Source organism: Calliphora vicina, chromosome 1, assembly GCF_958450345.1.
Source record: "Calliphora vicina chromosome 1, idCalVici1.1, whole genome shotgun sequence".
NCBI classification, from domain to species: domain Eukaryota; kingdom Metazoa; phylum Arthropoda; class Insecta; order Diptera; family Calliphoridae; genus Calliphora; species Calliphora vicina.
This window is the reverse complement of record NC_088780.1, coordinates 85,527,546-85,554,422: the sequence shown is the minus strand read 5'-3', so window position 1 is coordinate 85,554,422 and position 26,877 is coordinate 85,527,546. Positions and strand designations below refer to the sequence as shown.

The 26,877-nt window shown below is 28.6% G+C and overlaps 1 protein-coding gene and 2 non-coding genes across 3 annotated transcripts in view; all 3 read right to left on the bottom strand.

Moving 5' to 3' along the window:
• Positions 1-1,916: 1,916 nt before the first annotated feature.
• TRNAK-UUU (transfer RNA lysine (anticodon UUU)) lies at positions 1,917-1,989 on the bottom strand. The gene has a single exon. It is a non-coding gene; the product is annotated as a tRNA-Lys (tRNA).
• Positions 1,990-5,343: 3,354 nt separating this feature from the next.
• TRNAK-UUU (transfer RNA lysine (anticodon UUU)) lies at positions 5,344-5,416 on the bottom strand. Its single transcript has one exon. It is a non-coding gene; the product is annotated as a tRNA-Lys (tRNA).
• A 3,751-nt stretch (positions 5,417-9,167) lies between these two features.
• The window catches only part of Scr (Sex combs reduced), a 52,476-nt gene continuing 34,766 nt past the window's right edge, over positions 9,168-26,877 (bottom strand). Inside the window, exon 2 of the mRNA XM_065515057.1 lies at positions 9,168-10,224. Within this exon, the coding sequence (XP_065371129.1) occupies positions 9,917-10,224 (308 nt within the window). The 3' untranslated portion in view covers positions 9,168-9,916. The remainder of the gene's footprint in view (positions 10,225-26,877) is intronic.

Genomic DNA, 26,877 nt, shown 5'->3' with positions numbered 1-26,877 from the left:
GTTGCAATCACGAATATGTTTTCTCTGTGCATTTATCTAATTGAACCACCTAGGTGCACCTTCGCAAATACTCTTTTATAACAATATTTTCTAAAGGAAGTTAAATTCAGTGGAATTTGTTAATTAGTTCTTAATTCTACAAATATACACATTAAAAAAATGAGATTTCGAATTTGTTATGAGTGAGTGACATGAAGTGCGGCCAATGTCTTGTGATAAAATGAACTTCGTCAGCGATTTTTCGCTTATATACACACATTTAATAAATTACAGTACGGAAGAAAGGTATGTCCACAAATCATAATTTTGTGCATTTATTATATAATAACACTATGCACGAAATTGACACTTTTTTCTGTCAAGAGAGGCACTCAGCGGATTAAACTAATTCGGGTACGCTGAATTCAGTGGTTTTTTTAGGTTAGCTCGTATTTTCGAGATATACCGTTATTTCGAAAATGGAGGAGGTTGCACAACATATATTCGCGTAACTCAAAAACGGTTTATTTTATTGAATAAACTGAAAAAAACGAAAATCCGCAATGAAATTACCTTCAAGCAAAGCTTAACATGTTTACAATCTTAGCAGTCGTTTTAAAAACATAAATTTTTTTTTTGACAAAAAAAATAATTTTTTAGAAAAATTTCGAAATTTTTGGTTTTTAAAACGGCATTAAAAATTGAAAACTGCGTACATGCTCTTAATTTTTTTTACACATTTAGAAAACGAAGTTCCAAATAAAACAAGTTCTAAATAATACAAATATCCTCTAATATTTTATCAAAGTATATAACTCATAGTAATGCATTTAGAACCAAAAAGCGAAAGAAAAAGTTATCAGCTGTTTGACTGACTCCACCTTGTATAAATTCGCCTTGGTATATACAATGGTGCAAGACCATTTGCACAAGATTGTGAAATAGGCCGTATTGTCCCAGCGGCGAAATTTTTGAGGCCTTCAGCTATAAGGCCTTCTGTAAGACCTTCCTAGACCTTTTTTTAGATCCAGTACTCATGCTCGCTTGCCTTCTCAGGAAGACCTTATGGAAGGCCTACCTGCTCCCTTCTTTTTATTGGTACAAAAAAAGTACAAGCACAAAATACCGTTAAAAAAATCACATTCCAAAGACAAAACAACAAACACAAAATAAAATGCAAAAAGTGAAAAGAAAAAAGAAGTAAACTTAAAATAGTTTTGCTTAAATTCTTTGACAACGCGGTTGTGCGTTGTGTGAATTTTTTTACGAGTTTTTATTATAAACAAATTAAAATAATTTGTAATATGTTTAATTTTTAAAGGTAATTATTAAAATTACCTTTAGAAATGACAGTTTTTTAAATAATTGTGACAGCTATTCAAATAATATACAAAAGGCCTGATAACAAGCCTGTGAAGAAGGCCTACTACCAGGCCTGTTGAAGAAGGCCTTCTATCAGGCCTGTTGAAGAAGGCCTTGGCTGGCTAGGACATCGTGTGTAAAAAATATATGAGTATGGAATGGAGCAATGAGGCCTTGTGTCTGATAAATAAGGCCTTCCAGAAGGCCTGCTTACTACTTCTTTTCGCCGCTGGGGTGTTTTGAAATTGTATAAATATTAGTTGTATAGTTTTTGTCCAGTTTTTTATAATTTGTTTGGGTTTCGATACATGCATTAATCAAAATCTGATTGGAATCTATTTCAACTTTTTTTTTATAAATTGATGCATTATTTTGTGAATTTCAGATTATGTCGAATAATCGCATTCGCGATCAAGTAAAATTTTTTTTAATTTTGGTATGTTTTTTAAACGGATTTTTAATTGTACTCATTAATTTATAAAGCAATTTTAATACATAATTCTTTGTTTTTTATTTAATGAAAAAATAAAAAAGTACTTTCTCATATAATGGAAAAAAAATATAAAAAATATTTTCGCCCGAGCAGGGACTTGAACCCTGGACCCTTGGATTAAAAGTCCAATGCTCTACCGACTGAGCTACCCGGGCATATAATACTTTGTCGACAAATTGTGTTTATGATGCTGTCAATATGAATTTTTGACGGCGCCATCTTGTGGTGAGTAGAACATCATACATTATGGAATAATTATCTAATATCACAACCATTCAACTTAGTGTTTGTCTTCACTATTCTTCAACATTAACATGGTTGTAAATATAAGTACTTTTTATAGACAACCAAATTTTAGTATTATTAAATAAATCATACGAAAACAGAAAAGTACGTTTAACTTCTTAAATTTGTTTAGTAAAATAAATAAAATGTTCTTTTGTAACCTGGAAGCGAGTCGGAAGTGCTAGACTTTATTTAAACAAAACTCCTTAACATTTTTCTTTTGTTAAGAAAATGTACATTACGCAACTAATGTTTAAATTATATGATTAACCCTTTGACGCATATAGAACACCGGTGTCGCTAATGTTGAATTTGAATGGAGTTGGTCTAGAATTTGTTTTTCACGTGTATCAAGCAATATATCAGATATGTACATGAGAATTTTTAAATTGAAACCGGAAAAATATACCAACAAATGTTTGAGATATGAGTGATTACATCGATTTTGAAACCATTTTTTGGTTATAGCTCATATACAAATAAATAGTATTTCAAAATAAAAAAATACCATAACACTACATACAAATTTGGATCGGCAATGACAATATTTCCATTAAAAATATTTGTTCACGTTTAATTTTTGCTACGGTGAAGGGTTTAGCACAGTTTTAATCATTATGTTAATATACTAAAAGCTTTCTGTGTGTAGAATTGATTTTCGAAATGTATTTAATAATACATATTCGACAACATAATTTTTGGATGTGTACAATTATACATTAAAAATTAATTTAATTAACAAGTTAGTGAATATTTATTTTAGTTCTATTCCCAGACAACATCTGTATGGGGCTAATGAAAAACATGTACTGATTTCAACCATTTTGAATAGCGTTCATTTCTAAGTTCATTCTTTGTAAGTTTAATGCCTTTTAAGAGCGACGTTATCTACTATAGAGACTTAAAATCGAATAATAACAGAATTTAAACGATAAAAATAAGTTTTTAGAAATAAATAAAAATAAAAATCTGACAAATTATTTCTGACAAAAAAATAATAAAAATCAGGAATTTAAAAAGCATGTTAGTTATTTAATGAAAATATAGTTTAAAACGTATGCTTGACTCTCCGATATTTTCTTGTGATGGCTTTTTCCTTAGAAATTTCAAGAAGAATTATTATTTTCGGTCCCTGATTAAAAATTTAATCAAAATAAAGTTTTTTATTTAATTTAACTACAACTCAGTAAAAAATTTCAATATTAAGACCTACACGCGATTTTAAAAGTTCAGGGTCATTTGGACCCCAAGTGCTATTAAGGGTTAATTTCCTTTTTTGTGCTGTTTTGTAAATACTAGACTTCATGTTATATTTGTCTTAAGTTTCATCAAAATCAGCCCAAAATTATATAACATTTCGCTATCTTTCCATTAGAAATTCCAAATAATGAACAAAAATTTACTTTTGACCTTCACTATTTAAGGGTTAACGTTTTCCGATTTTAGGAAAACTTTCACACTATATTTAGAATTACCTGGACTATAATATTCTGAACATATTTTACTTAAAATTAATAACAGTAAGGAAATTGGGCTCATTCGCCAAAATATGGCCAAAAAATAGTTTTTGTCGAAAATCGCAAAATTTATATCGCAGGTACGGAAAAACTATAGGAGGTATTGACACGTTTTTATTCCCTATTATATTGTCAATAAATCCCCATGTGATGATCAGAAAACTCGAAAATTTGTTTAACAAAATTTTTAAAAATTTGAAAATGGAGTTTTTTTTTGGTCATACCTGCGAATAGATTAACGGTTTCCTACTAAGACAAAAACACACATACAAGTAAATATGGATATATTTTAAGTAAAAATTAGCTTTTATTTTAATATTTCTCAAAATATGTTAATTTTGTTTCTACATTTCTTGTTCTAGTGGCCTGAGACACATTAATGGCCTGGCGAATTTTTAATAACTTTAAAATTTTTTAACCAATTTTTGTCTTTTATATCTCATTAAAACGACAATTACGTACACATTTCGATTCTCTTAAATTTAATTGCAAAATTAATTTTTTAATGGCAAAACTTTTACAAAAACTGAACAAATTGCATATTTCCCCCTGAAAATGCACCTCAAAACTTTGAACGACGATCGGCACGGGTTGCACTTCTTGTATTCAGCGGGTACCCGCGAATGTATTCAGCGGGTACCGTTTCAACATTTCAAACATTTAATTCTAAGGGACACTCTAATATACATGTTTAAATAAAACTGAAATATTATGAATCATGTTCAATTTTTCTTCTGATGTGTAATTTATGGATAAGAATAATTTGAAATTTCCAGAAAAATATTTAATTAAAATGAGAAAAAATGCTCACAAAACCTTAAAAATATAGATAGTTTTAATAGTTTAACTTAATTTTAATTAAAAATTTGTCATCTTAAAGTTACTTAAGGACCTACAGTTTTGGGGTCTACAACTAATTTTTGGGTATAAAAACTAAAAAAGTAATATAAAAAAAAACTAGTAGGAGTTTTACATGTATTCGGCTCAGCCGAATGTTGTATACCCACCATCAATATGTGACAATTAAATGTTTTTCTGATATAGAGATTATATAGGGGTAGGATCAATTATAATTATATGGACCGATCCACACAAAAATTGATAGATATTAATTATTATAAGATTCAATGTTTATTTCATTTTCTGAGGGGGAATAGGGACAAATATTGCCAGCCATACTTTACAGTATAATTTCAGAGTACTTAGAACTACTTTGTGCAAAATTGTATCAGAATTTCCGCCTAATCAATATATTTATGACTGCTCAAACAATATTCCTGGGGACTTTTATATGGGGGCTATATGAAATATTTTCAATACCAAGCAAACCTTATCAACAGACAGTATTTGTCGAAAATTTCAGACAACTAGCTACTTTCGTTTGGACACTATCGTGTTTTCAGCAGACAGACGGACAAAGCTAGATAGTCTTAGAATTTCATAAGGAAAAAGAATATACATCTATACTTTTGTGGGTCTATGTGTTACAAACTGAATGACAAAACCAATTTTTTTGATTTTGGAAATTAAAATTCAGTCGAAATGCAAAAATGAAAAATTATTGGTGGCAACATTAAATATTATGTAGTTTTCGATTTTTTATGAATGTAGTGTTTATTTTATACAAAAACTATATAAATTTCAAATACCAAAAAAGTAAAATTATAATTTTATATTCTAAGTAGAAAATAATATAAAAAAATGTTTCGCCCGAGCAGGGACTTGAACCCTGGACCCTTGGATTAAAAGTCCAATGCTCTACCGACTGAGCTACCCGGGCATATGTTCTAATTGATGTAAACACAGATTTTGCTCAATTGTGTTAAAAATAGAACAACTGGAATTATTGAAAAGAAATTGTTATCAAAACTGCCAAAGATCATTGTTGAGTGAAGCGTTGAATGAGCAAGGGAATGGATAGGGAGGGGATGGTGAGGTAAAAATAAAAACACATGTTTAATTTTTTTGTATTACATTTTAAAATAATAATTTTTATTGATCTTTTTGTTGTTTTTGTTTGCATTTTATTTTATTTTTTATTTGTATCAACATATTAATTAATTTAGTTATTTTGTTTTGTTTTATTTTATAGTATTAAGTATTATTATAATAAATTGTTGTTGTTGTTTTAACATATTGCGAAACTAAAGTACATTTGTTTTTTTTATTTTATTTATATTTACTAATAATTAAATTATTTTTATATTTGTTTTGTTTTTTTCTTCTATTTTTAATACATTTACAATTGATGATAAAAATGTTTAGGCTTCATTTTTATATTTTTTTAAATTTTTTCTTTTTGTTTTAAATTTTACATGGAATGCAGCTTAATTTTGCTATAAAGAATTCTGCAATTTGTTGTTGTATCGATAAAGAATATTTGTTTTTTTGTTGTTGTTGTTATTATTTTTTTAATAAAACATGTGATGGAGGCCTTAAAATTTAAGAGCGCGAGTGGGAGATGCCCATTTTGTTTAATGAAAAAACTAAATAATAGTATTTTTTATAAATAAAAAAAGAAAACAATAAATTTGTGCTAAAATATTTACTAGTTTATGTTGGGGTTTTCATTAAAGTAAGAAAGTTTTTTTTTAATTTTTAATATTTTTTTTCATTTTATTTAAAAAATTAATAATAAAAAAAATAATGAAAACTTAAATTATTTGAAATGATGCACTAACCTTATACAATTACAATATAAATATATGTTTGTTTTAAATTATAGATTTTAAATTTAATCAAGGTGATTAAATTTCTTTTAATTACTTGCTAAAGAGGATCGTTCTTATTTAAATAACTTTAATTTCGTATACATATTTGTAGTTTTGTTTAAATATATTAAACTAATGATAGTTATACATATTTATAATAATTTGTGTGTGTGTTTTTTATTATTTTATATTAAAACAACAATTAAACCTGACGTTTTTCTTATTTGCTTAATAAAAAAACCCTACTTAGAAACTAAGTTTTTATAATTTTCTTTTTTTTTATAAATTATTAACATTTTTACATAGTAGATGATTTTTTTACAACTATTATTTGTTTTTGTAATAGTAGACATTTAATTAAAAATCTATTGCAAATTATTTCATAAATAAAACATGTATATATAAATGTATGAATAATTTAAACAAAATTATAGTATGTATCACTATTTAAACTATAAAAATAATTAAACAAAATTCTAAATTTTTATCGGCCCTGTGTTTCCGAATTTGTTTTTTTTTATTCAATATTATTTATTTTAATAATATTTTGTTGTTTAAAATTAAAAATGTTTAAAAACGTAAAGCATTTGTGAGAAAAATTTATAACAAAAACATGAAAAATAGGGTCTCATTTTGTAAAATAAAGCAGCAAGTATTTTGGGTATTTTTTTTAATTTACTGCATAGTTTTGTTACAAAATGAGGAGCTTAATTGTTTAAAAAAATAATTCTTTAAAAGAATTTAAGTTATAGACAACAAAAACTGTTATTTAAAAGGGAAAACAAGAAAGATTTTAATAATATTAAGTACTTGTAGCATTGTACATTGTAAAAGGAAAATAAATTTAACATAACAGTTCTAAATTTTTATCAGCAATCCTGGGTTATTGTTGGGATAGCAATCAAATTGCTTTGATTATTTAAATATTTCAAGTAAACTGTTAACAAAATTAGTATGATTTTAATAAATATGATAGAGATTGTTATATCTTTCAATTAATTTTTTTCAAAATAAAACAATACTAGAAACAAATTATCAAATCCATTGATTACATACAAAGCATTGCACAATGGTTTAGAAACATTTTACCATTGAAGATATCTCAATGAAATTTCACACATTTTTGGATTTTTTCTAAAAGCATTTTTCCATTTATCACCAGAAATCTGTTTCTCTTCTGTCAAATACCTTTTGCTTGCTGGGACAGATTACTATGGTTTGCGACATCTAGCGGCTTACATTAATATCAACAATTTTAGAACTGGATATTTAGCGAATTCAACAACCATCAATGTTTTTTTTGGAGAAAAATTACGTTCACTGAAAATATTACTTATTGAGGAGTGGGAATAATGAAATTTGAGACGGAGAAATAAACGAAATAAAGAATTAATAAAATAGAGAAATTAACAAAATTCAAGATAAATTAATTTGGAAACTTTAAACAAATTTTATGGATTGTGTGTAAAAAAATAGTGATAAAAGATCACACATTGAATTATGAAGAAATCATCTTAAGCTAGAAGAAAATAATCAAAAGCGAATTACAATTGCAATAAAGAAAATGAGGTTTGTTTATATGGAAATAAGTTTACAAGGAAACAAATTTAGATTTTTACACTTCGCATGTATCGAAAAATATATAAAAGTCAAAAAGCCACTTATCAAAGGATTGAAAGATTTAATTCCTAATTCAATTTTCAAAATAAAATTATTTATATTATTAATCTTTACCATTCCTTTGCCATTACATTACCATGTATTCAGCACGAATTCATTGTCTTAATTCCTTCAAACGTATTGAATTCATTCCTTTGAGAATAAAGAATGATCTTTATAGAATTAATTCTTTATTGAATCATTCAAGTTTCCTGAAATTCAAATCCATATTGAATCATTAATTTTTTTTCAATTCAAATCTATTTCAATTCATTTTGTAAGTGATTAAAAGCAAAATAGAAACAAAACTGAACGAAGAAAACTGACCTTGAAAGCCTGTATATAGGAAACTATATAACTATCTAGGAAAACTTTTTTAATTCAATTTGATTAGATATGAATTAACACAAATTGTATCATTCAAAGGTTGAATTAAAACTGTTATGAATTAATTCTATTAACAATTGATTCAACAAAGAGTGAATTTTATTCAAATAAAAGTATTTAGGGAATGAATTGCTGATATTTTTTAAATTCGGAATTAAGATTTTAGCAACAAAGATTTTTTTTTGTGAGAAATGGCAAATTTATTAATCGGAATATTTTAAGAAATATATAATTTCTATATGGGGGGGGGAATATTTATTAAAGCGGAAAGAATTATTATTTCTTCTAAATAGATTTTTTTTTATTTATTACAGGATTTTCTGATATTTTATATAAAAATTTAAAATAAACCACCATTTACTTATCAATTATAATTCACTTTTGAATCTTAAAATATATTTATAGTCTTAAAAATAGCTTATAAAAATCATTATCTAAATCTAACTTACATAACTAAAGGCTCTTTTCGAATACTGCTTAGAGAATTGAAGGAGTTGGTTTATCATACTGGACGGCTCAACGGTTTTACTTTTTATAATAAATGAATTTTATTTTCATAAACTATAATTTAAACAAAATAATATCAAAAAATTTAAACATAAAATATACAAAAACCAATAAATAAGTATAAATGAATGGGTTGTCAACAAAATTTTGAACCAGTATTATAAACCAAAAAAACAAACGAACTTTTATACATCAATGCAGTCGATGTTGCACAGAAATTGTAGATATTCCTTTACAGACTGCACTGGTATTGAATTGATGGTTAAATTTGTACACTTTTATTTTTTAGGAAAAAAGTTCGTTTCTTTTTCTTGTAGCTTAGCTCAAATCAGTTGTATTCGGAACTTCATAATTTTCTATATATTTTGATATCATTTTGATCACATCTTTGTTTTTTGAGTGTTTTTTGTTTTGTTCTTCTTCAAACAAACAACAGCGGCTGATGTCATAGATTAGCGTTTTATTTTTTAGCAGCAGTACAAGTCGTTATCGTTACTGATCTCAGTATCATTTCGTGTATCGCAGGCAGTGTCATTTAAAAGTGAATTTGTATCAAACTCCTGCTTACAGAGCTGATGATTCTGAGGTAGTAGATGATGATGATGTTGAGGATGTTGTTGGTGATTATGATTATTTTGAGAATGATAATTTTCATCATCTTCTACAGCCAGATTATCGGATAAGGACAAACCTGATGCTGAGGCCGACGATGATGACATTAGTCTCTGTTGCGGTCCAATGATAACTTGAGATCAGAATTCTTGCGGATATTTAACACAATCGGTAGCTGACGTCGTCGACGACGCCACGGCCGCAGCAGAGGCAAATAGTGCATTTGTGCCACCAACAACACCACTCGCTGCACTATTAGCACCTGCGCCGCCACTACCGCCCACCAAATCTTGGGAGTTTTGTGTTTGATAACCGCCGGCTACACTTGCTGCTGCCGCCGCCTGATATGGTTCCTGATACAACTGATTGAGCCTCTAACCAGTACCCGAAAAGTGCCACGCGTCCTATGCGCTCAAATGGGCAAACTGTGACGGATGAATATCGAATTGATGGTAGGGATGGCCGTAGGGACCCATATGATAGGGCACTATGTTCATGGAGGCCATTTTGTGTTCCTTTTTCCATTTCATGCGTCTGTTTTGGAACCAAATCTTGATTTGACGTTCGGTTAAGCAGAGAGCATGAGCGATTTCGATGCGTCTTCGGCGGGTCAGGTAACGATTGAAATGGAATTCTTTCTCGAGTTCTAGTGTTTGATAGCGGGTATATGAGGTCCGTTGTCGTTTCGTTTCACCATTGGCATTAACAGTACCTGAAAAGGGATTAAAGGGGAGAATACAAATTAGTTGAAAGTTTAACCCAATTGATAGCTGCTTAAGTTAAATCTAGAATCTAAATAGTTATGCATTTGTTAAATTTTGATTTAATTCCTAATTTGACGTGTGATTTATTGAGCTCACAACGATTTGTGACAAAATGAATCTAAATTTAAATTCACTTCCGTTTCCTTAGCAAACTCTCATTGCAACTAATGCCTCCTAAATACAATTCTAAAATAAAACATCATCCAACCTGTCCATTGCAACAATTATTGTTTTGTAGGAAAATTCCTTCCCTATTGCTGGCTGGCTGTCTGGCTGGCTGTCTGGCCGACTGACTCGCAGGTCTGTTCTCCATAACAACAAAAAAAACAACAACTTTAAACACAAACTTGAGTGAGTGATGGATGATGGTTGGTTGGGTTGAAGTATGTTTTGTGGCCCAGCTTGTATGTTGTTGCTGTTGCAAGATTGTTGGCATTTGCTGTTGTTGTTGTAGTAGTAGGTTGTAGTCTGGTTACTGTCTACTGTATTATGAGGTGGTCATTAGTTTTAGTTTCTCGTCTTTCATGTCTCCTCTCTACTTTTTCGATATTTGCTTTGATACTACAACTCTTTGAATTTGTTCATACTACTTTCAGATGTGTTTTTTTTTTTGTTTTTTTAATTTTATTTTCAAGGATGGAAAGCACAGCCAGAGTGTTTGTGTAATTTTGTGTAGTCAGTAGTTGTCGTACACATTGTGGCACATGGTAAAACTAAACAACATCTAAAATAAATTGGCGCGTTTTTTTGAATTTCAAACAAAAAAAAAAAAAACAGAAGACACAGAATGCCTTCTTGTGAACTTAAGCGTATAGAGAGTTTCGTATCTGTGTGTTTTGCTGAGTCTGCAAGTGTGCGTGGTTTGTAGTTTTTATGCTTAAATACACTTTAATTAAATGAGAGATAATTAATTTTAAGTTTAATCGGAAATTCCATTTAGATAGATATTTTCCTTAGTGATTGATGTACTTTTGACAACATTTTAAAGTTGCTTGTTTGTGTGTATTTAGTTTTAGTTTCTATTTTTGGGCAACATTAAAAATAGCACACTTTTTATTTAACATTTGAACGTATCCGTCTAATAAATAAATGTGGAAATTTTAAATTTATATATGTATTTAAATGAATGGAAACTTTGAAAATTGAGAGACATACACTATTCAATGTAGAGAATATTGTATTACAGTATACGCCTAATTATGCAAATGTATGAATGTTGAAATCACATTAAATCCGTTTAGACTTTTAGCCTAAAAGTTCCTTTAAAAACTGAAGCTTACAGAAAATTGCAGAAAATATTTATTGGTCCACAAATAGCTTAGATATAAGGAATTGTGGGCTTCTACTGTCAACATTTGCCGCATGTATATTGGTTTATAAACATTTTATATTTGTAAGAGTGGATTTCCACAGTATCCTTAATGAAATTTCTAAAGTTAACTGCTTCTTCCTAGTTTCCAGGCAAACAATTTCTAATGAATAAATTCCTTTAAATTACATAGTTTCCTCTACTCGCATGCAAAGTTTCCAAAGGAAAAACTTTTTAACATTCGACTATGGATTTTTGTGATGTAGGTCGTGTTTGTTTATCAATGAGTTTATTTTAAATTCAAACTACATATTTTTTAAATATTTATTACAAAAATATAGGCATAAAAGAAACTTTAATTTTACTTTAAAAAAAAACCTCTAAATATAAGTATTTAGAGAACTTTTAATCTCCTCAGTAATAGACACAACAAACACCAGGCGTTACTAGGCGTAAACAAGTTTTATTGCCAACAATCAAATAAAAATCTCTCAATTTCCCTGCTAATAAAAGGCCAACATTTTTAAAACGACGAACAATCCCAACAACAAGCACTTGAAGAAAATCGCTAACAAAAAAGTCATAAAATCGTTTAAAAAAAATAAGTTTTGAATAAAAATAAATTTGCGTTTTAATGGGATTTCTTGCACCGGCGATGCTCACTTTTGTACAGACAGACTTATATATAAAAATAACGTGTCAAACCATAATTTAGCCACTTTTTTGGCTTATTTAAAAAATATGTATTTTCAACAAATACTTGTCTAATAATACACCATTTCCAATGGGATTTCAGAAATTTCCAATAATATTTCAGGATTTTTTAATTGTATTTCTTAATTATAAATAGAAATTACTAAAATAGAATTAAACAATTTTCTGAAATAAAATTAGAAACTTCTGACAATTGGAAATGGTGTCGTAGATTTGTTACAAAACAGTTGATATTTGTTTAACGGTTAAACTATGGAAAAAGGACTTCTATTTAATAGATATTCATTGAGGTATATAAAATATCTTGATTGAATTTGTTATAAAATTTAGTCTTAATCCAATCGATCACAATTTAGTTCATTTTACTAGATTTTAATTAGATTTCCCATACAAAACATAATCTTGTTCTTAATAGGATTTTTATGGGCCCCCAAAGATTTAGGGTCTCGGTGTCATTTTTGCAAACAGTTCGGAATTTTGATTTACCCTCTGATGCAAAGTTGTGGCCATATAAACAAAAATTGTGAACATATAAAATCAAAAAAACTTCATCTTCAAGATCAAAATCACAAAAAACTTTAAAAAATTAGATTTTTTACGTTTTTTCGCCTGTTCAGGTCCATAGGTAGCAAACCGTTCAAAATTCAAGAAAACAATCAACTACAAAAATGTACCAAAGATCTATATAAACAACTTTCTAGAACATATGAACTTCCTAGGAATGATTTTTAACACCCTTTAGGTAGGTCAATATAAGTTAGTAAGATAAAACTAAAGGAATTAAGGAATTGGGTCATATACTATTAAATTATTATAAACTAAAGCACACTTTTAGGCAGATTTAAAAAAATTTATTTCGAAGTCTTTTTGCGGTTTTAATTTTGACAAGGGCTACAACTTTGCCTCAAAATTCCGAACTGTTTGCAAGAGATCCGAAATCGTTGGGGGCCCACAGAAAAAAGTGCATGACTTTGAGCACAATTGGGAGACACGGGTCCTTTATCACGTACTGGTGTTCGTATATGGTTATATTGCCAGGACTTAAAAAATTACACACAGTATTGTAGACAAATCTTTAAAACATTTCCAAATGGTAGGAGTAAGCGGTTAGATTTTGTTCTACTCGAAATCTTAAACTTTTGTTTAAATAGTATGACTAACCATGTGATTAGGACAGAGATAGTGCGGATACTCCAGCAACGAAACAGTCTTGAAAATGGGGACCAATAACAATCGATGTTAATCAGATACTCTACTAACGATCTAGCCAATTCGACAATAAGGTATTTTCAAGATTTCGCTGTTTACGTAAGCCTAAAAGTATACTACTTTAATAGTTTAAAGAAAAGCAGGTCACATATTGAATACATTTTAGAACAGTTAATTTACGTGTAAAAAAACTAGACAAACATATATTGTCGTGTTTTTTCGGGATTTAGGTTAACGAGTAAATTATTAACCATTTGAGGAATATGTATAGTGAAAAGAACTAATTTGGACTAATTTCAGCTAACATAAGATACAAATAAAAATTGTATAAAAAAAGTTTACAGAAAGAAATTTTAAGAAATTCTATAATTTATTTAAAGAAGTCATGTAAATATTCCATCACTAAATGTTCAACTGTTTTGGCGATATCAGCGATTTAACCTTACAGGACGTTTTTAGAGGTTTGCGATTGCTATCAAGGTTCGGCGGATATTCAAACTATCCAGCGGAATATCGTTTAAGGCATTCGTGTGCAAGAGTAAGGAACTTTCAAAAAGATCTTTGAAAATTGAATATCAATTGTGTTAAGTGATAGCCAAAATTACTGCAAGAATATTCTAAAAAACTTGATACATAATATCATGAAAATATGCCGTCAAACTCGTTAGTGGTGCCTAAACTTATACATTGCAACTTACCTAAAGCAAAAATGTTCTTTATTTTTTGTTTTGGCTTTTCATTGTCTATCATTATTTTATAATACAACCAATATTTATGTTTTAAACCAAAATACTACAAAAGAAGACTTAAAGAGGTCTGACTGAATGAAGAAAACAAATGCCACGAGCCCATTTTATTGTTTAATAATGTGGCAAGTAATAAAAAAAAGTATCTCTCGTGAATTTGGCAGTGAACAATTTACAGTTACATTTTGCGTTTTTTTCTACTTCTTCTTCCTCTATATGCAAAAAACGATTTTCAGTTTTCAAATGTCTTTGTAAAGAAAGAAGGCTTTTCAACTAATTTTTAGTCAATATTTTCCAGCAGCTGGTGTACGTACGGGTGAATGAGTGAGTGTGCTTGAGTTAATACAAGGGGCGTCCAAAACGCGTTGACTATAATGAGGGGGCGTTTTATAAGCAAAGTAGCGATATTTAAACATTATTTAAACATTAGTATGAATACAAGGTACGAAATGTGTAAAGGAAATTGTATAATAAAGATGTGCTACTCTACTATTGAGGTAATAATAACGACTCTTGGCAAATTCTAAACTAAAGATGAGTGTTTTAGTTTTTATTACGTTTAAGTCAATAAAATATTCATATATACAGTTTTAAATGTTGCCATAATCAAATATGACAGTTGTTTTGGCCAAAACAATCAAATAATAATAATAAACTAAAAGGATTTTTTGTTAGCTTGTTATTTTCACATTCGTATGTTCGTTTTAAGTGGCGTTATTTTGAATTTTTATTTATTTTGTCTTGTCTGGTCTGCTTATGTTGTTTTAGCAGTTTTTTTTATATGTTTTGTTGGGAATTTTGACAAATGTTTTTTTCAATCAAAATTTAGTTTTGATGGCTTTTGTTTGTGAGGGTGGTTGTTTGTTTTTCTAATGACTTTTGATGGTTATAGGTCATGGGGTCTTTCATATGGTTTATTTTTAAAATTTCATAATTTTGACACAATTTTCTATTCGTTGCTTAAAAATTAGTAGATTTTCAAAATGTATCGATGAATCGATTATACTCTATTGGTTATACGGTTACATTAATAGGATGAAACTTATTTCTGTTGAATTTTATTTGGATAGGGATATTTCTACAAGCTTTATGCTCGTTAAAGTAATTTTTTTGAATTAAACCTTATATGGAAGATATGATCGTGTAGCGTCCGATCGTCAATAAATTAGATCGCATGATTTTCATATATATGATCATTATTTGTGTATAATTTTATTTCGATATCATCATTTTTAAGAGCGTTATGCTTGCTAAAGTGATTTTAGAATGTTGGCCTTATATCGGATCAAAGACCAATTATTTACCGATTTTCATAAAATTAGTTGATGACTTATGTATATATGGATATGGACCTAATATTTCTTGTCAATTATGGATCGTTACATACAAAAGAAAGGATATATGGACTCAAAATGTGATTCTGTATACTTAAAGATGGGTGTTAGACCAACCATAATACCATCCTCACTATGGTGGAGTAGGGTATAAAAAAGATCTGTTCAGTTGTTCAAAAATCATGTTAAATAAATACATTTATAATTAACTCTAAAGTACTTTTTTCTATTGATGTTTTTTAAAAAAAAGGTTTGAACTAGGGCCAATGATCAACTAAATTATGATGAAATTCTTAGATATCAGGATGTATGTAAATATTAAATTAGATGCAAATCAAATAATGGTAATTAACACAACTAAATGTTGAACATTAATTCAAATTTCTAAGAACACGAGAGTAAATCAAAATTCCAAACTGTTTGCAAGATATGAGCCTGAGAAAATTATCACTTTTTTTGCAAAAATGACACCGATGCCCCAAATCTTTGGGGGCCCATAAAAAAATTGAATGACTTTGGACAAAACTGGGAGACACGGGTCTTTTTTATTTGTTCTTTTATCACGTACTGGTGTCCGTATATGGTTATATTACCATGACTTAAAAAATTACACACAGTGTAATACGTAAAACAAAACATATTTTACACATTATAACTTTATATTCTTTTGTAATATGTATTTTTCAATTTATTCGCGAATTGAAAAAGAAAATTTGCTAGAATTCTCTAGAATTAAATTCGTTGACTATTTATAGCCTAAAAGTATGCTACTTTAAATAGTTTATTGAGATTAGTGATGTCAACTATTGTATGTTAAAATAAAGCTTTAATATAAGTAAATTTACATATATAAAATAATCAGCACTTCTATTGTTGTGTTGTTTTCCGTATTTAGGGCTTCGAGTAAATTATAAACCTATTGAAAAATAATGTAAAAATATCTAACCTTGAAAACTCTGTTTATAATATCAGCTTTCTTAAGTTACAAATAAAACTTGCATAAATAACAAGTTTACATCAAGAAATATCAGCGAATTCTATTATTAAACTAAGGAATGTCATGTAAGTACATCATCGCTAATTGTTGTCGATAACATTGTTGCCAGCTAAAATATTTATACATCTATGATGTATGACAAGATTTCGATGATGACATAAAATCAATTATCACACCTTCAATATATTAAAAAAATGTGTTTATTTTTCGTTGTTTTATTTTCTTATTATTATTAATAATTTGTTAATAAAAACAAGCGGAAAAAAATTGGCATCATTTATAAACTTATCTTTCTTTGTGTCGTTTTTATTCGTATTTTGTTTAAATTCATTACAGTTTGCAACTATTTAGCTGTATTTGAAACGACAGTTTTTAAAAAGCAGCTTCATTTAGCAAGTACTGGCAGTATTTAATATTTGCTTTGTACTTGCATCCATACTATATAAATTTTTTAGTTTTTTTGTAGCTTAAGTTGTATGACTGTCCGTCCGACTGTCTGAATGTCTGTATTTTTTTTATATACATATTTAAGTATATTTCTTTTTCTTTATAGTATATCTTTATAGCAAAATGTCGTTTGTTTAAATGCTTGTATAGTTTTTAGTTTTATTTTTTTTTTATAATACAAGATATTGTATCACCTTGTTTGACAAATGACAAATACAACATATTGTGACAAGTTACTTGCGTTTCTTTATAAAAAATACATACATACATACATATATATTTATTTTTATTTTCTGTTTATTTTTTACACAATTACAAAAAACAAACTACAGATTCGTATACATCATCGTCATCATTATTATGTGTCAAATAAGTTTATGATAAAAATCATTTGTTTAATAATATATAATTTTTTTTAAATGAGTCTTCCTTACCTTAAACACACAGTTATACATGAAATTATCGAATCTTAATAATTTATAAATATTTTACAACTAAATTGTTATCACAGCCAATGTTAGTGTTAAGTATTTGTTTATATTTAGCTGAGAAATCTTGCTACAACTGTTTTGATTTAATGTCCATTTAACCCTGACCTTTGTTACTTTATTTTGGTTTATGGCTTGTGAGCCAAACAAATCAAGCCAAACCAAACTTTAAATATTATGCACAAAATATGCAAGTTAGTTGGTTGGAAAAAACTTGTATAAATAAGGTTTTTATTCTTATATTTTGGTTATTTTTTTTTCATGACTTTTGAGATTGTCTACAAGGTGTATGCTAATATTGTGTCAATCACTGTGTCCCTGCTACATACATACATCTACTCAATGTCAATATTGAGATCTGTCATGTCAAACAACAGTCCAGCAGCAGTCACTCTTTCTTTTGCATATCACAAGAATACGAAAATATTTTTGTACCTTTTTAAAGTACTTTTTGTATGTAAAATATGTACATATAGACATACTTTACATATTTAACATTTTTTTGATTTCAAGCAAAAAACTACTTGAATTTCATGAGTGAAATATTATAGAACAGATAGGAACTATCTTAAAAAGTGCAGCTAAGTATTTGTTTAAGACTGAAGCTACTCAGACAGGAAAGAATAATCAAACAAATTTTCATCGGGACAATATACATTTTGTTATGATCTGGAAAGAGAACTTAATGAAAAAACGTATTAACTAAAATTTGACTCACTTAAGCGGCAATTTTGAAAAAAAAATTTAGGTTTGAGTAAAAAAATTCTAAAAACGCATAGCACCGATCTTTAAAAACTATTCATAGACATTTTTACTATCATACTGCAAATAACGTCAAAGTGGGCACTTTTCCAAAAAACCAGTTTTTGGAACACATTTTCCGCATTTTAGGAATTTCGGTGTTTAAGAACAAAGAATGGCAACAATTGTGATGCCATTAACTTAAGAACATTTAGATCTATATTACTTCCAAATTTTATTGTGATGTCCGTTCAAATTTTATGTAACCGTTCAAATTTTACATTAATTCATAATTTATATTTTTCTTGATGAAAAATCACCATATTAAAATATTTTTAGATTTTAAGGTAAATGACGCCCGAAAACACAAAATTAATTCATTTCACTAAAATGTCAATCTTCAAGTCATAAGGTTTCCACCGATATCAAAATCTTATACAAAAAGCTTATATTTACTCTTCAGAAGCTCCACAAACTTTGCCTACTTTCAAAAATTTTAACGTTTTTTCATATCTTGCATCAAGCCGGTCTTGCGTGATCAAGATTGGGTAACGTGATGGGCCCGGATCATACCGTGATTTTTGTGAGCTATTTACAGTGCACGAAAAAGCTATTTTTTTGGAAAAAAAAATGTTAATAAAAATTGTTTGGCGGACTCTTAGCTATATTATTGCCATATAAAGTTAAGCGGTATAACCAAGTCTGAATTAGCTGTTGGCCAAAAACTGATGACACCATTTTTTGAGCGCCCACTGATTTTCAGAATCTTTGGGGGCCCATAAAAAAAAATTGGTCACCAAAATGGACAAACTGAGTATAGGGTTTTACTACCCTTTTGTAGTAGAGTCGAACGTATACTGTCATGACCGTGTGTTTTTCCAAAAGTCTTCATTTGTTGCATAATGTAATTAATTGAATTTTGACTTGGATTATTCAAAGCAAAGAATAAACACAGTGCAACACGAAATATAAAGAACTAAAATTGTGAACAGATAAAATCAAAAAAACTTCATCTCAAGATCAAAATCCCAAAAAACTTTAAAATTTTTTTTACCATTTTTCCCCTGTTCAGTTCCATTGGTAGCAAAAAAATTTATTTCGAATTTTTTTAAGTTTTTTTGCGATTTGATCATGAAGATGAAGCTTTTTTAATTTTATATGTTCCCAATTTGTATTCCTTATGACAAGTGCAACAACTTTGCCTCAGAGAGTAAATCAAAATTCCAAATTGTTTGCAAGATATGAGCCTGAGAAAATGATCACTTTTTTTCAAAAATTTTTGAAAACTCTAAATTTAAATTAATCAGAAATGTTGATTAATCATAATGTTTGATTATTTAATTAATCGAAATCCCTATTTTAAACGTAAAGTGTGGCCAAGTTCGTGAGCGCAGCTAAGGGTTAAGTAATGTGAAAAAACATGTACATAACAAGTTATTTGCATACTTTTAGGCAGATATTAGAAAATTACGCAGTAGTATAAGTTATTGCTAACTGATTGTTTTTATTGGTTATTAAGCATAAATTTGGTATTATTTAACCCTCCGTTAGGTGCAACTGATCTGGTTGTACAGGCAAAAAAATTTTTGATTGTAAATTTTTTTAAGCACCCTAAATTTTAAGCTATTTTATGAATAAAATATATTTTTACTGCAATTTTATTTTGATTACTCTTTTAAATACTTTGAATTTAGTATTGTTTTTATTATGTTTTCGAAATAAAAAATTATGAGATTATTTTCTAACGCGCCTTTTATTTATTGAGTGTAATTATTTGCTAATACCAATAGCAAACATTTCTAAAATGAAATCCAAATATAAAAAAGCAAACCTTTTACCTACGTAGAAGCACAACAATTCTTTCTGGATCAGTTAATTTCCTATAAAGGCGAAATTTGTCTTAGCGGCGTGCCCTAGATGGCACACTTTCAATCTCTTGCATAATCACAATAAAGTAAACATATTTTTTTTGTTTAAAAGTGTTGTTTTTCATTTCAATTTCCATTCATAACACAAAAATAAAAAACAAAAAAATATACCTGTAACTTTCATTGCACAAGTACGAGGCACACAATTTTCTGTTGTGTCACTTTATAAATTCTCAGATCTTTTAAGCACATTGATCATCATCCAGTTGGTATGAGTCTGAGATGCTACGTAGCAAATAGTAGTGGACTTAAGAGAAACAAAATGTATCTAAAAAAAGAAATCTGTGTAATATTTTGCATATGTTGCAAAGAACAAACAGCGGACTGCAGACATCAAATTGTGTATACAATTGAAACTGATATGTTAATCTGTTGTCAGTACTTTTTCTGTTTGTTTTTTTTTTTTTTGTAAACTCTTTTCTTCTTTATAAAATCTCTTTGAAATGACAGATCATCACAACAATGTCAAACAACATGATCAAAACAATGCATTTTTTTCCCTCAAACAATTTTACATACAATTCATACATGAATATTTCCAATATATTTTTTTCTTTAATATAAATTATTATAAAACAAATAAAAACGAAACTAAGAAGTCTTAAGGTCATTTATAAAGAAATATAACTTAATATTTTATTTTGAAAACATCTCTATATGTTTACTTATTGTGTTTATCCAAAATTTGGGTTAAAGTTGTTGAGGGCGTCTGAAATTGGCCATTGACACTGTCACTTTGCTGCGCAACACATGCGTGTGTTTAAAATATTTGAATGATGGTTTGAGTCAGGTGGCTGGCACTTAATCTCTATGTCGCTGTGTTTTTTTTTGTTCTTCTTTTCAATATTTACGAAATTTTGACTGACAGTTTTATAAACTGAAGAATTTTTTAAAAAAAAAAAAAACATTAAAAATATATAAACAAATAAAAAAAAATATTTGTAAACTTAATACAACTGCTGGAATGATAAATTATTTCAGCTTTATAAAAATTAAGATGTTCTATTTTAATAATCTATTTCAAAATTTTAAACTATTTTGTACTTTTAACTCGTTTTAAGACAGATTTACACTTATAAAATAGCCCGAAAGTTTAGCTTTTTCAATCATTATTGATTTACTTTACAGACTTTATATCAATACAAGGTCGTTTATTAAAGTTTTTTTTATTTTTTTTTTTTATTATTTTAAATTTACTAGTAAAAGTAAGTTGTCTGTAAAGTTTGTTTTTTAAGATTTCTTGAAAAACTAAAAAAAAAATCGTTTATTTCTTCTTCATTGTTTTTTTTGCTTATTGTTGGTTGCTGTTGTTGTTTTCTTTTAATAGCCAAAATGAAATATTAGTTTTTCAATAATATTTGATAACCTGACTGACACTTTTGTCTAATGCTTTTGTCGTGTTTTGTTCAAACGATAGTAAAATAAATGTTTGGCAACATTTTGTGGCCACTTTTGACGTAGACTTTATTTTCGTTTAAAGAAAATAAATAAAAAAATTGTCTGGCGCATACCACGTATAATAGTCAAGAAATTGGAAATACATAAAATCATAAGATACATTTTGAAAATTTAACACACGATTAATATTTCTATGGCTATATTTTGTGGTCTTTAATATCAGACTGGCACGCTATTAAAATGAATTGAAAGGAAAGGATTTTGATATTCCTATCTATAACACTTCTTATCTTTATTATGCATTCAGTCTAGGGTTCCAATTTCCCGGATATTTTACATTTTCGGTAAATATTTAAAAAATCTATTCATTCACGGGAATGTTTTAATTCTAAAACTAAAACCAGTACCATTTAGCAAATAGTCTATCAAAATTCAATAAGAGTTGGTCTCGTTTGTATGGAAGAAAAATATTGTTTGACGAGACAATTTATCAGAATGGTTGGCATAGTGTCAGTAGTTGGTGAGACGAAAGTTTGAAAATCCGACTCGAAAAGTCTATTTCTTGTTTCAATTGTAGACCCCAATATATCTGTGTCTGTATGGAAAAATAGCTTAAGGGAAAAAAGAAGAATATTTCAATTCCCAATTTTGCGTAGTTATACCCTACACCACCATAGTGGGGAGGGTAGAATGCGTTTGTGCAGATGTTTGTAACGCCCAAAAATATTGGTCTAACACCGACCTTAAAGCATACCGATCGACTTGGAATCAATTAGAAATCAATAAGTCGTTTAAACAATGTCCGCCCGTCCTTCTGGCTGGTTGGCTGTCCATGTAAAGCTTGTGCGCAGAGTACAGGTCGCAATTTTGAAGATTTTTCGATAAAATTTGGTACATTATAATTTTTCGGCCCAAGGACCAAGCCTATTGAAACTGTCTGAAATCGGTCCAGTATTTCACCTAGCCACCATACAAATGTCCTCCCGAAATTGAACTTTATCGATCATAAATGTTTAATTTATATATGTATCTACACTAATTTCGCTCCAAATAAGTTTTATATGTATATACGAAATTTTGTTAGAATCGGTCCATAATTAGTCATAGCTCCCATACAGACCCGCTTCCAAAATTAACATTAACGTGCATAAATCTCTTTAAAATGTTGGTATACACACAAAATTCTCCATAAATAACTTTCATATAGACATAAATCACACGACCTAATTACATGGTGATCGGTCCATAATTGGTCATAGCTTCCATATAACGCCCAGTTGTGAAAATCACTCACGAATATAAATTATTGAAATTTTAAAAGAAAAATGTTTTTGCTCATTTACTTGGTGTAGGGTATAATATGGTCGGGCTGTCTTACAAAAAAATCAGTAACTTAACATATTGGTAATACATTTATTGGACATCAAAGGTAAGAATTTAAAAAAAAAGTATTGATAAATAAAGAAGATTTGGCACATTTTCTACTATTCGCCCTTATGTCGACTTAAGCTACTCTTACTTATGACCACAGATTTATTCCTATAATGTCTATTAGTGGCTTTAAATGGTTCAACCTATTTAAACACCTCTATTGATTGAATCATTAATTCATAACAAAATGTTTATATTGATGTGGTGGCATCATAAATCATCACACTTTGTTTAATTTCTTGATATTTTTTTTTAATGTTTCTTTCCAGATTAATATCCACGCGACAAATTGTCCAACATTAAATGTTTAAACATTAAACACTCGTTTTGTTGTTGTTGCTGTTGTTCAAGTATTATAATCTCTCATTGTTAAAGAGTAGTGATCATTAGATCTGTCAATATTACAGCAACAGATCATCAGTCATATTTGCTTATTGTTTGTTGCTGCTGCTGCTGCTGTCAAAGTTGTTTGCTTGAGTTTACACCAGACGCACAAACTCGTACTGGTCGGTCGTATTTTGGCTCCCAGTTGCAATGCGTGTGGTTTATTATCGATCCTGTAGTGTTTTATACGAGTCATTTCAATTTGTTGTGTAAACAAACATTTAGTTTTATTTTAATTGTTTAAAAAATGTTTAACAAAAATTTTATTAACACAATCAGATGCAAAAAGCAAAAAAAAAAGAGTTTACATTATTAAAACCATTAATAAATCAACAACAACAAAATTTATGCGCATGAGTTGTGTTCAAGAAAATAAATCTTGATTCAAGCTGTGCCAGGGAGGGAGTATGGAAATATTAAATAAAATCAAGGGGCTGCTTCCCGGCATTCAATATAACGAATTCTTGAAGTATGTATTTCGTAAGCCCTGGCGAAAGATGAATGAATAAAAGCCGCTGGTGTCAGGGAAATGGTCATAATGTCATTGCAAGAGTTTAGGCGGAAACTCTGGAATTTTTAAAGATCATCAACAAATTGTGTTGGAGAATTATTCATTATATTTAGATACTACTTTGTGGGTTAATTTCTTTCGGAAAAAGTATATTAATCTTGTAGATTGTTTTTTTTTTCATTCAGTTCTTGTTGTTTGTTTTTGATTGTAAAAGAATTCTTTTGATGATAAATGATGCATAAGAAGAAGTTGTGATGCGTTCATTCATGCCACAAATACGAATTCGAATACAACCAAACCACTGACTGACTGAGTGTATGAGTAACTCAAGAATTGTTGTACTTATGTCATTGAATAGTGTTTGGTTTGGATAAGCTGTCTGTTGGTGTGTCTATACAACAAAAAGATGTGTCACTTGATATGAAGAACATTCATTCATATATGGTGGAGTGGTGGACAGTGAGCAGCATGTCATACACTAAATGCACTTTTTTAAAGCGACAAATGATACGAGGTGTTTTTCTTAAAGAAAAAACTGATAATAAAACTCTGAAATTGAAGAATATAAATGACCATTGGATTAAGCACAATTTAAGGAAGTAGTAATGTAGTCTATACTGTGATCTTTTAAGGTAAACTCTATCTCCACTTAACAGGTGGTTTGTGTGTATCTTCCTTCTCCTGCTCCGTACAAAAATCCATTAAAATCTTATTAACTGTTAAAACAAACAAATAAACAATTGTATCCAACAATAATATCAAATTGTTGTTTCTTTTCTGTTTCATTGCAAGTGTTATTTAACACTTGAACTGTCATTTTTGGTAAAATCTCATTTATCACTTTTACCAATGTAACACAAGTTGGTTTGTTGTTGTTTTTTTTTGTGTTTAGAAAAAAAAGGCAGGAGGCACGAGTGTTGAAATAAATAAATACTTCCGAAGGAGTGACAACTATTGAAAGACTTAATAAAAACAAACCCCCATTTGAAAACCCACAAAACAGTATATGTATGTGAAATTTTGGATGTAGGTTTTGTTCTATTTTTGGAAATTATCCATACATACATGTCTAAGTCTATGGATATTTGTTTAACATATTTCTTAACCCATTAATAGCTTAACTGTAAAAGGTAATTATTGTTAATGGGAGATTTTATCAAGCCCATAAAGAAGAAAATATAACACAACTTAAGAATTTGTATCGACAATGGACCCATTTTGGGAAAAATCTTTGTTTAACAGAACTTTTTGAAGAAAATTTGAAATATTATGAAAATATAGGTCATAAATTTTCCATTTAAGTGAAGGGGTTAACCCTCATATCGTCACCTGCAAAAGGACTTAAAAAAATTCAAAATTGAGTTTTTAATGGGTATTGGTACAGCACAAAGGTTTAGCTTTCTATTTTTAAAAATAACGACTTTATTAAAGAAAGAAAATCATATTTGTAACCACAACAATTTTAATTTTATTTAGTTTTTTGTCTCTGCTGTAAAATTTTGAAGTGATGATAGGACCTTTTGCATTTTAAATGACGATATGTAGAAATTACTATTTGTTTCATTATAAAAGGATTTAGACCGACTTTTGTCATAATCCGAAACCTAAAATTCAGTCGGGCTCAACTATTTTCGGTAACAGTAGTCGAGCTGAAAGGGTATCTGCTGCATATACTACACATGGAGAGAAAACTATCCTGTCAAAGACCTAACTCAGTTGCCAGAAACCTAATATAAAATCCATAGAGAATAGACATATAGTGGAAACTCTCCTGTCAAAGACCTAACTCAGTTGTCAGATACCTAAGTGGTGAGAATGTATTAATAGAAAAAACAATGTGAAAACAAAAACAACCCTCGAATGTGTGATTATTTTGAGTATTTTTTTGTTTGAGTTTTTTTTATAGTTTCCGCTCTATGTTTCTCTATGGAAAAAACCATATGTGAAAACAAAAACAACAAGACTTGTATGTGTGATTATTTTGAGTAATTTTTTGTTTGAGTTTTTTTTTCTAGAGTCTGCTCTATGTTTCTCTATGATACTATGTAGCTCATTGACTTGTTTCATTTCACAAATAAATTGTAAAATCAATTTCGTGCTAACATGGGTTAATGATTTTGTGTTTTCTTTTATACATTTTGCCACATTTTCTATTTAAAGCCTACAAATAAAAATTTGCATTGTTTTGGCCTTTTTCTGACGACTTTTGTTGCTGTTTTTATTTTTTGTTCATTCTCCAGCAAGAGTTTGTGATGAAAAATGGAAATTATGTCAAAAAGATTGTAAACTTTATTGTTGTTTGTAGCTTCACAAAATTGATTATTTCGCTTTAAAGCATTTTTCAATTTATTATTGTTTTTTTTTTTGTTAAAGAAAAAATTCTCAACGATGTTGGTTGGTTGGCATGTCAACTCACCAAAAAAAAATAAAATAAACAAAAACGAATTGTTCTTATTTCTATTCAACAAAAAGTCAAAAAATGTATTTCGCACTTTTGAAATGTTGTGTTTCTTTTTTTGTTTATGAGAAATTTTAATACCATTAAATGAGAGATGCAGTCAAGTGAAATGACATCATGTGTGTTTTTGGGATGTTAAACGAAAGAAGAGTAAGAAATTGTTGTTAGAAAACATGCAGGCAACAGCTGATGTTGTATATTAAATATATACATATTTTTTTTTGTAGTATATCATTTGGGGATTTTTATTTGTTCAGAAATATGTAAGGGGATAGTGGAAAAGTTATGATGAATCAAACTAAATAAATAAAGTGCTTTCATACATTGTTCTAATATTTCATAAAACACTTTTACATTATTTTTATAAACTTTTATTTGTATTTACATAATTTTTGCAAGCGTAAACAATGTAAACTATAAGTTCGTCATTACGTCTAAAATACTGAGAAAATCATGCCTAAAATCAAACCTTTTTATTAAGTGTCAACATTAAAGTTAATTTAAGG